At 39.2% G+C, this 11,954-nt stretch overlaps 1 protein-coding gene and 1 pseudogene across 1 annotated transcript; both read left to right on the top strand.

Moving 5' to 3' along the window:
- On the top strand, positions 4,071 to 4,850 carry Gm13281 (predicted gene 13281; annotated as a pseudogene).
- Ifna13 (interferon alpha 13) lies at positions 8,977 to 9,795 on the top strand. Its single transcript, NM_177347.2, has one exon. The coding sequence runs from the start codon at positions 9,051 to 9,053 to the stop codon at positions 9,618 to 9,620; it is 570 nt and encodes a 189-aa protein (NP_796321.1). The 5' UTR covers positions 8,977 to 9,050; the 3' UTR covers positions 9,621 to 9,795.
- Positions 9,796 to 11,954: the final 2,159 nt, after the last annotated feature.

Here is an 11,954-nt window from a genome sequence, read left to right as displayed (position 1 = left end):
AGGAAAGTAGAAACAAGAAATAAAACAGAAGTGGAGACTTCTTTTTGCTCTATCACCAACACTTTTCTTTTATCAGGAAAGATAAAGGAATAAATGAAAATTATAGACAGTAGAGGCACTGAAAGCCCTTGCTTTGTGTCAGAACTGCCTAAAGATTTCAGCCATTAGAAACATTGCACACACAAGATTAATCACTGAATTCAATGTTAAGTAACAAGACTGACAAATTATATAGGCATCTGTGTCTTAGAAACTGAAAGTCAAACTACACATAAATGCATATATTGTACATGATGCACTGTATATACAATGCATAATAGCAGTACACAATAGCAGTATATAATTATGTACAGCTTTCCCTCTAATAGACTCCCAGTATCTCCCTGTAGTCCCAGACCCTACCTTTCAGTTTCACTGCCATTGTGTCATCCTTGCTGATGCAGAAAGTCCCAGTGTGTGCTGCTCATTTGTACCTCATTAACCAGCTCTGCTCACTGTGCAACTGTTTTTTTTAATAGTTCTGACTAGAATTTTTTTTCTGAAAATGTATAACCACTAGTTCAAGGTTTGAATGCAAGACACTTGTATAAGAATCTCCTCTGATGTCTAGAAATTAAGAGAATGTTCGTTTAATGACTTAATGCTGTTTTGAAAAAAGAAGGAAAGGAAAGGAAAGGGAAAAGATACAAAGAAAGAAGAAACAAAGAAAAAAGGAAAAAGGAACCAAATCTTCAAATTATGAGAAAAATTTAGGGAAGAATTCACCACCTACTGGCAATGCCCTGCAAAGAACAAACAGTCCAACTCTGGTTCTTCTCTATACAATTCTGATTCCTGGCAGAGTTTCTTCCTCACTAAAACAGACTTTCCACCAGAAGAACCAACTTTAGATTAGAAAGTTCCATTCCGTTCAATTCTCTGAGAGAGAGAAAAAAATCTCAGGTCCTCAAAGATCATTTCTTCTGAACAATGGACATCTAAATGTGTACAAAAAGCCCTTTTGTGTCCTTTCCCTCAAATCTTCAGTAATGGGAATTCTCTGGAGAAGCAGGAGTCTCTGTGCAGTCCTCACAGTAGTGATTCACAACTAAACTCACATCATTTTGAGCATTTTATAAACAATGTGGAATGTGTTGTAAAACTGAGAAAACCATCCCTGAGCTAGGAATGCTATAAAATAACACCTGAACATGCTGTAGAGATTCTCCACCTGTTGCTTGGCCTGCTGATGCCAGCAATGGTGTGTTTGGTAAATGCATTGATTTATGACTGTCCTTTAATCTGTGACTTCCAAGAGTCCAAGTAATCTATTCTACAATGGCACATACCACATGGTGTATTCTAAATCTGTGCTAAAATCCATGGTCACTTTTAATTGATGTGTATTTACCTAATTCTTACTCCTTTTGAAGGAAGATGTGTGCTATACATTGGCATAGCTCAGCATATCAGAAGATTTTAGTAGATACTGGACCATATTACAACATTATGTTTATAAGAATAAAAATTTCACGTTAACCAAAATGATTATAAAATTAGGTAATATTTTAACAGTACTCACAACAGTTCTAGAGAGCTACTTTGCTATCACAGATAGTCATGGAGCCTGATTAGTGCCATATTTCCTAAGCATGTGGACCTTGACACCAAAGGAAAGTAAGCATTCATTGTGGGACCAGAGGAAAAGCACTGAGCTATCCTGTATGTGTTTGTTAACACAGATAGGCAAGCTAGTATTTTACCAATGACCATGGTTTAATATCACATAATTGTGTTGGCAAAACCAAGGTTATATTATATACTTTGCCTGAGTCAATGCATCCTTTGTCACACTGAAGTCCTTTTATCTTCATGATGTTTCAGTTAGGAACTGATGGTCTTAGTGCTTCTGTTTCAGCATCCCATGCAGAAAGTCTTCACTTGCCAGTAGGATGAAGCTTATTCACCACTTTCTCTTCCATCAGATTCAGTGCACCACCTCATATATCAAGGTCCTTGATAGGCAATTGAGTTTTTTTTAAACAGGATGATGAATATGGATCTCTTTCCATGCTTCTACATGCAACCATCTAGTTAGATGAGCACCATGTTTTGAGGGTGGTCTCCTATTTCTAGTGTGTACTTCCGTGATCTAAGATAAAAACAAGGTGTCAGTATTTGTGAGGACTTATATCTGGGTCTTCAATTCTATTCCATAGATCAACCAGATGTTTTTATTCCAATCCCATAGTCATTTTACTATTATAGTTCTGTAATATGTTGTGAGTGCAAGAATGCTGACACCTGTACCAGTTCTTTTATTTTTTCAGTATTGCTATAGACCTTAGACTCACTTTATGAATAATAATTACTTTTAATTAACTGTAATATATACTTGTTAAAATGTTTTAGGTTATAAAAGCCCTATTGTATACACATGATGTCTATTCCCCCTTGCATGTGCATACAGTGGGGCCATATGTCAATCAGTGTCAAGTTTTTACCTCAGTCACTCTCTACCTCATTTTCTGTGACAGCATCTCTCACTTAATCTAGGGCTCACAATTGCAGTCAGAATGGTTGACTTGTGAGCTTGTAATGGCTGTTCTTATATATCTACTTGACTACATGTGGAATTGACAGAAATCCTAATATGTATGGCTACACTTCTGAGGTACTTTTGCTTAACTTGGAGTGGGAAAATAATCTGGATCTTTGAGGTGTTAAGACTCAGCTCTACTCTGAGCCAGACCTCCTGCTGTAAGCCTATGCAAGTACATGAAGAAAGGAAGCTTTTGCTGTTTGCTTGTGTGTTCTCATCTTGCCAGCAAGTCCATTCATTTTACTAGTATTAGAGTCTACTATTTTTGGATTCCAGAATATAATCAACACCTGCTAAGAAATCTACCCTTGTGGAATGACAATTACTGTATTCTGGGACATTCCACACATAGGTAACCATTTTTTTGGACTAGCTGGATCATAACTCATTCTAATACACACACACACACACACACACACACACACACACACACACACACACACATCACACATGCACACACACACAACCACCAACAAATTGGAAATTACAGGAATTAACAGTCAAGGGTCACTAATATCTCCCAATAGACTCAGCTCCTCAATGAAAAGACACAGGCTAATAGAATGGATGCATAAACAGGATTCATCATTCTTCTATATACAAGAACTATACCTCAGCAACAAAAATAAGCATTACCTTAGAGTAAAGGGCTGTGATAAGGTTTTCCAAGCAAATGGTCCCAAAAACCGAGCTCAAGTAGCAATTCTAATATGTCATAAAATAGATTTCCATTCAAAAGTAGTCAAAAGAGAAGGTGAAGAATATTTCATACTCATCAATGGAAAAATCCACCAGTAGAACATTTCAATTCTGAACAACTATGTGACAAATATAAGGGCACCCACATTCCTAAAAGAAACATTACTAAAGCTTAAACAACACATTGAACATCATGAACTAATAGTGGGAGACTTCAACACTTGATTCTGATCAATGAACAGGTCACTGAGACAGAAACTAAACAAATATGAAAGTAACAGACATTATAAATCAAATGGACCTTACAGATATTAACCACCTTTATCAAATAATTTGAAAGAATTGTTTCATTACAAGAGTTGTGTAAATTTCAAACAGAAAATATTTAAATATACTGTAATATGTTTTTTTTTTTTTTGAGACAGGGCTTCTCTGTGTAGCCCTGGCTGTTCTGGAACTCACTCTATAGACCAGGCTGGCCTCAAACTCAGAGATTCGCCTGCCTCTGCCTCCCAAGTGCTGGGATTAAAGGCATGTGCCACCATGCCCAGCTTATACTGTAGTAATTAATGACAATTCTAGTTAGAAAAAGAAAATCTGAAAACTTGTAAAAAAAACTTTCAGAGGGAAGCAGTGAAAGAGGAAGCAATAGGGAAAACCACAATGGTTTAGAAAAATGCCCAAACTTAGTCAGAGAATGAGTTTAAAAAAAGTAAAAAGACAACTGTGAAATAAGTAAAATGAAAAAAATCTAGTGTGTGTTAAAACACATCCACACAGGGTGGTCTTCAGAGAACCTGGAAGGGAAGGTTCAGGACCAAACAGAATCAGCAGCATCTGCAAGATCTAAAATGGCTAGGCATTATGCTTTCCTGATGGCCCTCATAGTGATGAGCTACTAGTCAACCTGCTCTCTAGGGAGTGATCTGCCTCAGACACAAAACCTAAGGAACAAGAAAGCCTTGACACTCCTAGAACAAATGAGAAGACTCTTCCTGTCTTCTGTCTAAAGTACAGAAAGAACTTTAGATTCCCCCTGGAGAAGGTGGATGCCCAGCAGATCCAGAAGGCTCAAGCCATCCCTGTTCTCCTTGAGCTGACCCAGCAGGTCCTGAACATCTTCACATCAAAGGACTCATCTGCTGCTTGGGATGCAACCATTCTAGACTCATTCTGCAATGACCTCCATCAGCAGCTCGATGACCTCAAAGCCTGTCTGATGCAGCAGGTGGGGGTGCAGAAACCTCCCCTGACCCAGGAAAACTTTCTCTAGCTGTGAGGAAATACTTCCACAGGATCACTGTGTACCTGAGAGAGAAGAAACACAGCCCCTGTGCCTGGGAGGTGGTCAGAGCAGAAGTCTGGAGAGCCCTGTCTTCCTCAGCCAAGTTGCTGGCAAGACTGAATGAGATGAATGAGTCCTGAGCCAAAGTGGAGGGGACACTCCTGTACTAAGACACTGCATCCCACTTTATAAGCTCTTCTATTAAAGTCTCATTTATTTTGGTATGAATACAATCAGCCTGCCTAGATGTTTCAGCAAACTGACCAAATTTTGTCTACATGTAAAAGCATTTGTTCCTGCATTCCTTTGGTCATATTTATTTATCTCATTAATTTGATTTGATGTATTTATATGCAGTCTTAGAGTGTAATTTTCTTTAAATAGCACACCATCATATGTAATTAAAATTATTGGTTATTCAAATAAATTTGCTTTTTAAAACACCCTGATTAGTTAATTCAGTATCTCTTCAAACTTTTCCTTTGTTCATAACAGTTTTCTCCACAGCATTCAAACTGTACAAATGAACTCTACTCAAAACTCAGACTGGATAATGTTTATTCACACCCTAAAGCTTTCCCTCTGTGTCTCTCCTGCATAAGGTATTCCTTCAGTATAGCCAGCATACTGTGCAGTAGAAAGCCAGAGAATCTTGCTATTGCCACACTGTGTCTTAGTCCTTTTTGCCCTAATATTTTCCAGTGTAATCTTCCATCTGAATTTCCTGACCTCTGGTACCCATCATCTACTCTCACCTTTGATGAGTTTAACTATTTTGGGTTCTAAGTATGAGTGAGATCAGGTACAGCAGTACAAAATAGATCATGATAAATGATTGACTTGCCTATATAGCACAGAAAAGCCTGCCAAGAAACAGGGAACCAGCACTTGGAATAAATCCTACCAGGTAAGTAAATTGACTCTAAAATTAACCCTTTGAAACACCACTATTCCCTCTAAACTTTATGGACATTTCTCTTTTTTTGTTTATTTTACTCCTCCTCTCTTCTCCTCCCCTCCCCTCCCCGCTCCTCTCCTCCCCTCCTCTCTTCTTTCCTTTCCTTTCCTTTCCTTTCCTCCCTCCCTTTCTCCTTCCTTTTTTTCTTCTCCTCCACTTCCTCCTTCACCTATTTTCTTCTAGCTGTTCATGTTACAGCACCATCTCCTTGAGCATGGGTAGCCTCTCTCAGGAGACCCATCCCTGAGGATAACTGAATCTCTCTCACACAGCAGCCATCAGTTTGCTGTAGCTCCTCAGCTACAGGTGACATTGTCTCCATTTTTCAAGCTATTATTTTGGCTGTCTTGGTCTTGTTGATTAATTCATACCTACTTTCAGGTTACGTGTACAACAACCCTGTTGTGTCCAAGAACACTTCAATCATTCATTGTTTCTGGCTCTTATAATTTATTGTAGTCATCTGCTATATCTGACTCTTACAACATTTCTATTCCCTCTTCCTTAATGATCCTTGAGGTCAGGACCAGATGTCAATCAATGTCAGGTTTTTACCTCAATCACTCTCTATCTCATTTTCTGTGAAAGGTTCTCTCACTTAAGCTAGGGTTCACCATAGCTACTTGACTGACTGGTCTTTGTGATTGTGTTTGCTATTCTTGGTTGTCTGCTTGACTACATGTAACATTACCTGAAACCCCAAAAGGTATCACACACATATGTAAGCTAGTTTTTCTTACTTTGGAGAGGGAAGATCTACATTAAGATAGGAAGACATAACAGTATTGTTGATCTCTGAGATGAGAAGACTCACCTCTACCTTGAGCCAGATCTTCTGCTGGAAGCATATATAAGTATATGAATTCAGGAAGCTTTTCCTCTCTTTTGCCTCTATGTTCTCCATGTACTAGCATGTCCATTCCTTCATTGGTGTTAGAGTCTTCTTTTGGCTTGTCACATCTACTCAATACCAGCTAAGAATCACCTATGTCCAGGCTTTCACATAGATTCTGGGAAACCAATCAGGTGTTTCTGCATTTACGAAAAGCATATTTCTGAATTGGAAAAGCCCCCATTGCCTATTCTATTTATTAAGTAAGTCTCCAAAACTTTATAATATTTGTGTTTGAAAAAATAATACCCATAGTGATTTTCAAAGAAGAGAGAGGAGAATCAATTACATTGATATTGAACTTGAATAGATGAAAACTTTGTTGTTTAAGGAAATAAGTCAGGGAAAGAGTGTTGGTTCCCCAGTTTCTTGAGTTGGAATAAAAAATATGATTTGCTTGATTTTCTGCCAATTTAAATGATACAAAGAAGGAAAACAAGGCTCTCCAAGCAGACACTGTGGTGTGCATAGTGGGAATATGGGATTATAAATCAACCTGGTTTTGTTTCTCAGGGTTTCTGAGATGAAAAATCAAAGTGCTGAAATGCTTAAAAAAAGAATTGAATGGAAAAGACAGAGACACAGGTAGCTATAAGATTGTGCACAATGATAACAAATAGAATCAGAATAATCATCCATGCAATGAAAGAGCGAATCAGTGAAGAGGTGCCATAAACATAGAAAAGAAATGTTAGTCTTGAAGTATTCAATATGTCAAGGAAAAATGAATACAGAGGTTCACAGCCCACATGAGGTTCATTTGTCATGAATGAGGGAGCATGTGAATGTGTGATTGTGTGTGTGTGTGTGTGTGTGTGTGTGTGAGAGAGAGAGAGAGAGAGAGAGAGAGAGAGAGAGAGAGAGAGAGAGCTCTTGCATAGCCTGCAATGTTGTAAGTGTTGTGATGAGGGCTTCTGTTAATACATTGTTTCTCTATTGTATCTGTGGGTCCCAAAAAAATCACACTCAGCTCATCAAGTTTAACAGCAAGCCTTTTGGGATCCTGCATCCTCTTGATGGCACTAAATCATCAGATAATGTGTGTGTGTGTGTGTGTGTGTGTGTGTGTGTGTGTGTGAGAGAGAGAGAGAGAGAGAGAGAGAGAGAGAGAGAGAGAGAGAGCTCTTGCATAGCCTGCAATGTTGTAAGTGTTGTGATGAGGACTTCTGTTAATACATTGTTTCTCTATTGTATCTGTGGGTCCCAAAAAAATCACACTCAGCTCATCAAGTTTAACAGCAAGCCTTTTGGGATCCTGCATCCTCTTGATGGCACTAAATCATCAGATAATGAGCTAATGTACACTGATCACTAAATTAAGTTTTATAGAAATTATATTACATTTAAAGAAGGCAGCATGAGGAACTAAATTTTAGGACTTTAAATATTGGGAAAATTTAAAGCATAACTTTACTTCAATAAATATACATTACATTATGATTTAAATATTTTTGTAAGTTATATAAATTAAATAAAATTATTTATAGAATGAATCTCAATAACTTTTATGGACTATTTCATAGAAAAACTTGTCTTATAATACATGTGTTCAGTTTCAAAGACATTTTTTTTCCTGTGGTGTAACAGTTAATAGATGCGATGCCCAGGAGTGGGGAGAGGGAACTTGTAGCATCCAGTAGAAAGACAGGGCATCAAGTGGAGGTATGGGATTGCCATCCTACAGTCAATAGCTCTCACCCAGAATTGTTCCCGTTCAAAAGAACTGCAGGGACAAAAATGGAGGTGAAGCTGAGAGAAAGGAGGTCCAGTGACGAGCCCAAATTGGGATACAGCTCAAGGGGAGGCCCCAAGGCCTGACACTATTACTGATGCTATGGTATGCTTACAGTCAGGAACCTAGAATGGATCCCCTACGAGAGGCCCAACAAGCATCTAAATGAGTCAGATGCAGATACTTATATCCAACCAATGGACAGAAGATGGGGACTCGTGTGGTTGAATAAAGGAAAGGCTGGGAGAAGTTGTGGAGGAGAGTAACCTCATAGGAAGTCCAGCACTCTCAATTAACCTGGACCCCCCCCCCCCCAAGATCTCTCAGACACTGATCCACCAATCAGGCAGCATACACTAGCTGGTATGAGGCCCCTGCCAGATATAGTGCATAGGACTGCTGGTTCTGGCCTCAGTGAAAAGATGCACCCAACCCTCAAGAGACTTGAAGCCCTTGGGAGTGGAGAGGTCTGGTGGGGTGGGGTGGCAACGTCCTCTTGGAGACAGGTTGGAGGAATGGGATAAGGAACTGTTAGAGGGTGGACCAGAAGGGTAATGACGATTGAACTGTTAAAAAAAAAAGGATTAAAGATAATTTATAAATAAAAAAAATAAAAGAGAACCTGTAAAACACCCTTTGGTAGGGCGTGGAACAAAAAAGAGGAAGCAATAATGAAAACCAAAATGGATCAGAAAAAAAAAAAAAGGCACAGACCCAAGCTAAGAACAAGCAAAAGAAAGTGGAAAGACCATTGGGAAGTTAGAGGGCATTCAGAAAATAAAAACTTGTTTCCAGTATATTTAAGGCACATCCAGACAAGAGAGTCTTCAGAGAACTTAAAAGGGAAGACTCAGAACTAAACAGCTCAGAATACCAGAAGCATCTGCAAGACCTTAATTTTTAATGGCTAGGCCTTGTGCTTTCCTGATGGTTTTGGTGGTGTTGAGCTACTGGTCAGCCTGCTCTCTAGGATGTGACCTGCCTCAGACTCATAACCTCAGGAACAAGAGAGCCTTGACTCTCCTGGAACAAATGAGGAGACTCTCCCCTCTTTCCTGTCTGAAGGACAGAAAGGACTTTGGATTCCCACAGGAGAAGGTGGATGCCCAGCAGATCAAGAAGGCTCAAGCCATCCCTTTTGTTCATGAGCTGACCCAGCAGATCCTGACCCTCTTCACATCAAATGACTCATCTGCTGCATGGAATGCAACCCTCCTAGACTCATTCTGCAATGACCTCCATCAGCAGCTCAATGACCTCAAAGCTTGTCTGATGCAGCAGGTTGGGGTGCAGGAATTTCCCCTGACCCAGGAAGACTCCCTGCTGGCTGTGAGGAAATACTTCCACAGCATCACTGTGTACCTGAGAGAGAAGAAACACAGCCCCTGTGCCTGGGAGGTGGTCAGAGCAGAAGTCCAGAGAACCCTGTCTTCCTCAGCCAACTTGCTGGCAAGACTGAGCAAGGAGGAGTGAGTCCTGAGACAAAGTGTGGAGAGGACTCTTCTGAACTCTACCTCTCTTTATATGCTTTCCTTTTAAAACTCATTTATTTTTGTATGAATACAATCAACCTGCCTAGATGTTTCAGCAAAACTGAGCAGTTTTTCTGTATGTAAAAGCATGTATTTATTTTCAGTCTGTCAGTCTTATATTTTCTTTATTGTAGCAACCATCATATGTAATTAAAACGATTGTGTATTCAAATAAAATTTCTTTACAAAACACCTTGCTTTTCAGTGTCTCTTCAATTTTTTAAATGTTCTTAAAAGTATACTCTACACCATTAATATGAACTGTGCCCCCAAATCATGCTCATACAGATATATACTGCAGTGTTCAGACAAACCCCAAAGCTCTCCCTCTATTTCTCTCCTGTATAAAGTATCTTCTGGATATATGCTGTGCGGGAGAAAGCTAGAAAATGTTGCTCATGTTACATTGTGAGCCAAAGTGTGGAGGACTCTCCTGGGCTAGGAAACTGCACCTCACTGCTCAGATTCTGCCATCTCAAAAATCTCACTCATTTTGGAACAAATTCAAACATCTTGCCTAGGTGCTTCAGCAATAATGAGCAATATTGTGTCTCTCTGTAAAGGCATTTGTTGTCCATCTATTCTGATTTATTTATTAAGTGTACTGTTTGTGTTCTTCACTTATTTTGGATGAGAAGTTCATATTTTTGTATTTACTTTAATGTAGCAAATGCATATGTAATGAGATAATTTTCTATGTTCTACAAATTATTCCTAAATGAATCTGGTTTGAGTTTTTCCTTCTTTCCATCTTTTCAAATATTTTTTAATGTTTAAACTGATATTCTTCAGTACAAAAATTATATGCAGGGCCAGAGTGCAAATATTGTGGATGCATGTGACATTGCCTACAGTTTACATGAGTAAATCTATTCATCTTATACTTGTCCTTCATTGATGGCCAAATCTATACTTTACATTTCTCCAGTATAGTCTTCCATTGTACGTACAACCAAGGATTCTGCCTTAGTCCTCTCTGACCAACTCTTCCCCAGATTTACCACTCTCTAACTTCCCTCAGTCCCATGCACTGCGGGAGTAACACCATCTTGAGATCAGTATCAGACTCCTGGGAATAGCCAGTGCTGAGGTTTGAAGAATATTTTATTTGTTTTAAGTTGAAGAATACTACAGAATCCAATACAGAGTGGTGGGCACAAAGGGTGTCTTCATTGATCCAATTTTTAGGGACTAGTGAAGCACAGCCAAATAGCTTGTAGTGGGGGGGGGGGAGCGACAGTGAGAGACAGAGAGGGAGAGAGAGAGAGAGACAGAGAGAGAGAGAGAGAGAGAGAGAGAGAGAGAGAGAGAGAGAGAGAGAGAGAGAGAATTCTCTGCTATTATTAGAGCAGTCTTCACAGATTCCTATGTTTCTTTCACTTTTCTAAGCTTTTGAAATTAACATGTCTGTGTTGTTACCTCTTTGGATCTAAAGAGTGAGAGAAACAGACAAGGACAGAAAGAATTGTCTTTAGTTTTTCGTTAGTACTTTTAATTACTGGTTCTAATTTTTTAAGGGTTATGGAGCTGTTTACATAGTTTACCTATCCTGATTTAACTTTGGTAAGTGGTATCTGTCTTTCTAGAAACCCATCCATTTCATTAAGCTTTTCTAATTTTGTGGAGTAAAGGATTTTGAAGTAAGACCTAATGATTCTTTGAACTTCCTCAGTGTCATATGTTATGTCTCCCTCTTCTTGACTGATCTGGTTTGTTTGGATACCTTCTCTCTGTCTCTTGCTCAATTTGACTTTAGGGTTTATCTATCTTGTTGATTTTCTCAAGGAACCAGGTCTTGGTTTCCTTGATTCTTAGTATTATTTTCTTTGTTTCTGACTGATTGATATGAATAGATATCGATGAAATGAATGGAAATCTACAACTGACTCTGGTGAGGAAAAGACAGAAACCCCAGATAAAGAAGACACTTAAGATTTAATGGGAGTGACCATAGCTGTGACTTACATTGTGAATATGGAACCTAGAGTTCCGCCATGTCCGCCAAGAGATGGGTCTAAGCATTGTAATGTATAGGAGGCAGCTGCAGGGATATTCCTCAAGTGAGAACATGTACTGAGTGCTTCTTCCCACCAATGAGGAGCAGAAGAACCTACTGCTGATGCTGTGGCTACTGTGAATGCATCTCAGAGTCCTTATGGAGGCCTTTAGGACCCCAAGAACAACCAGTTTGGAAATCTGCTCCACCAATCCCTCCCCAGTTTGGTCAGCCTGAGGCACAGCCAGCAGAGTTGGGTCCCCTAAAGCTCCCTCTGGG

This window comes from Mus musculus, chromosome 4 (assembly GCF_000001635.26).
Source record: "Mus musculus strain C57BL/6J chromosome 4, GRCm38.p6 C57BL/6J".
NCBI classification, from domain to species: Eukaryota; Metazoa; Chordata; class Mammalia; order Rodentia; family Muridae; genus Mus; species Mus musculus.
Note: the sequence above shows the minus strand (reverse complement) of the source record. Positions and strands in the feature narration are given on the sequence as shown.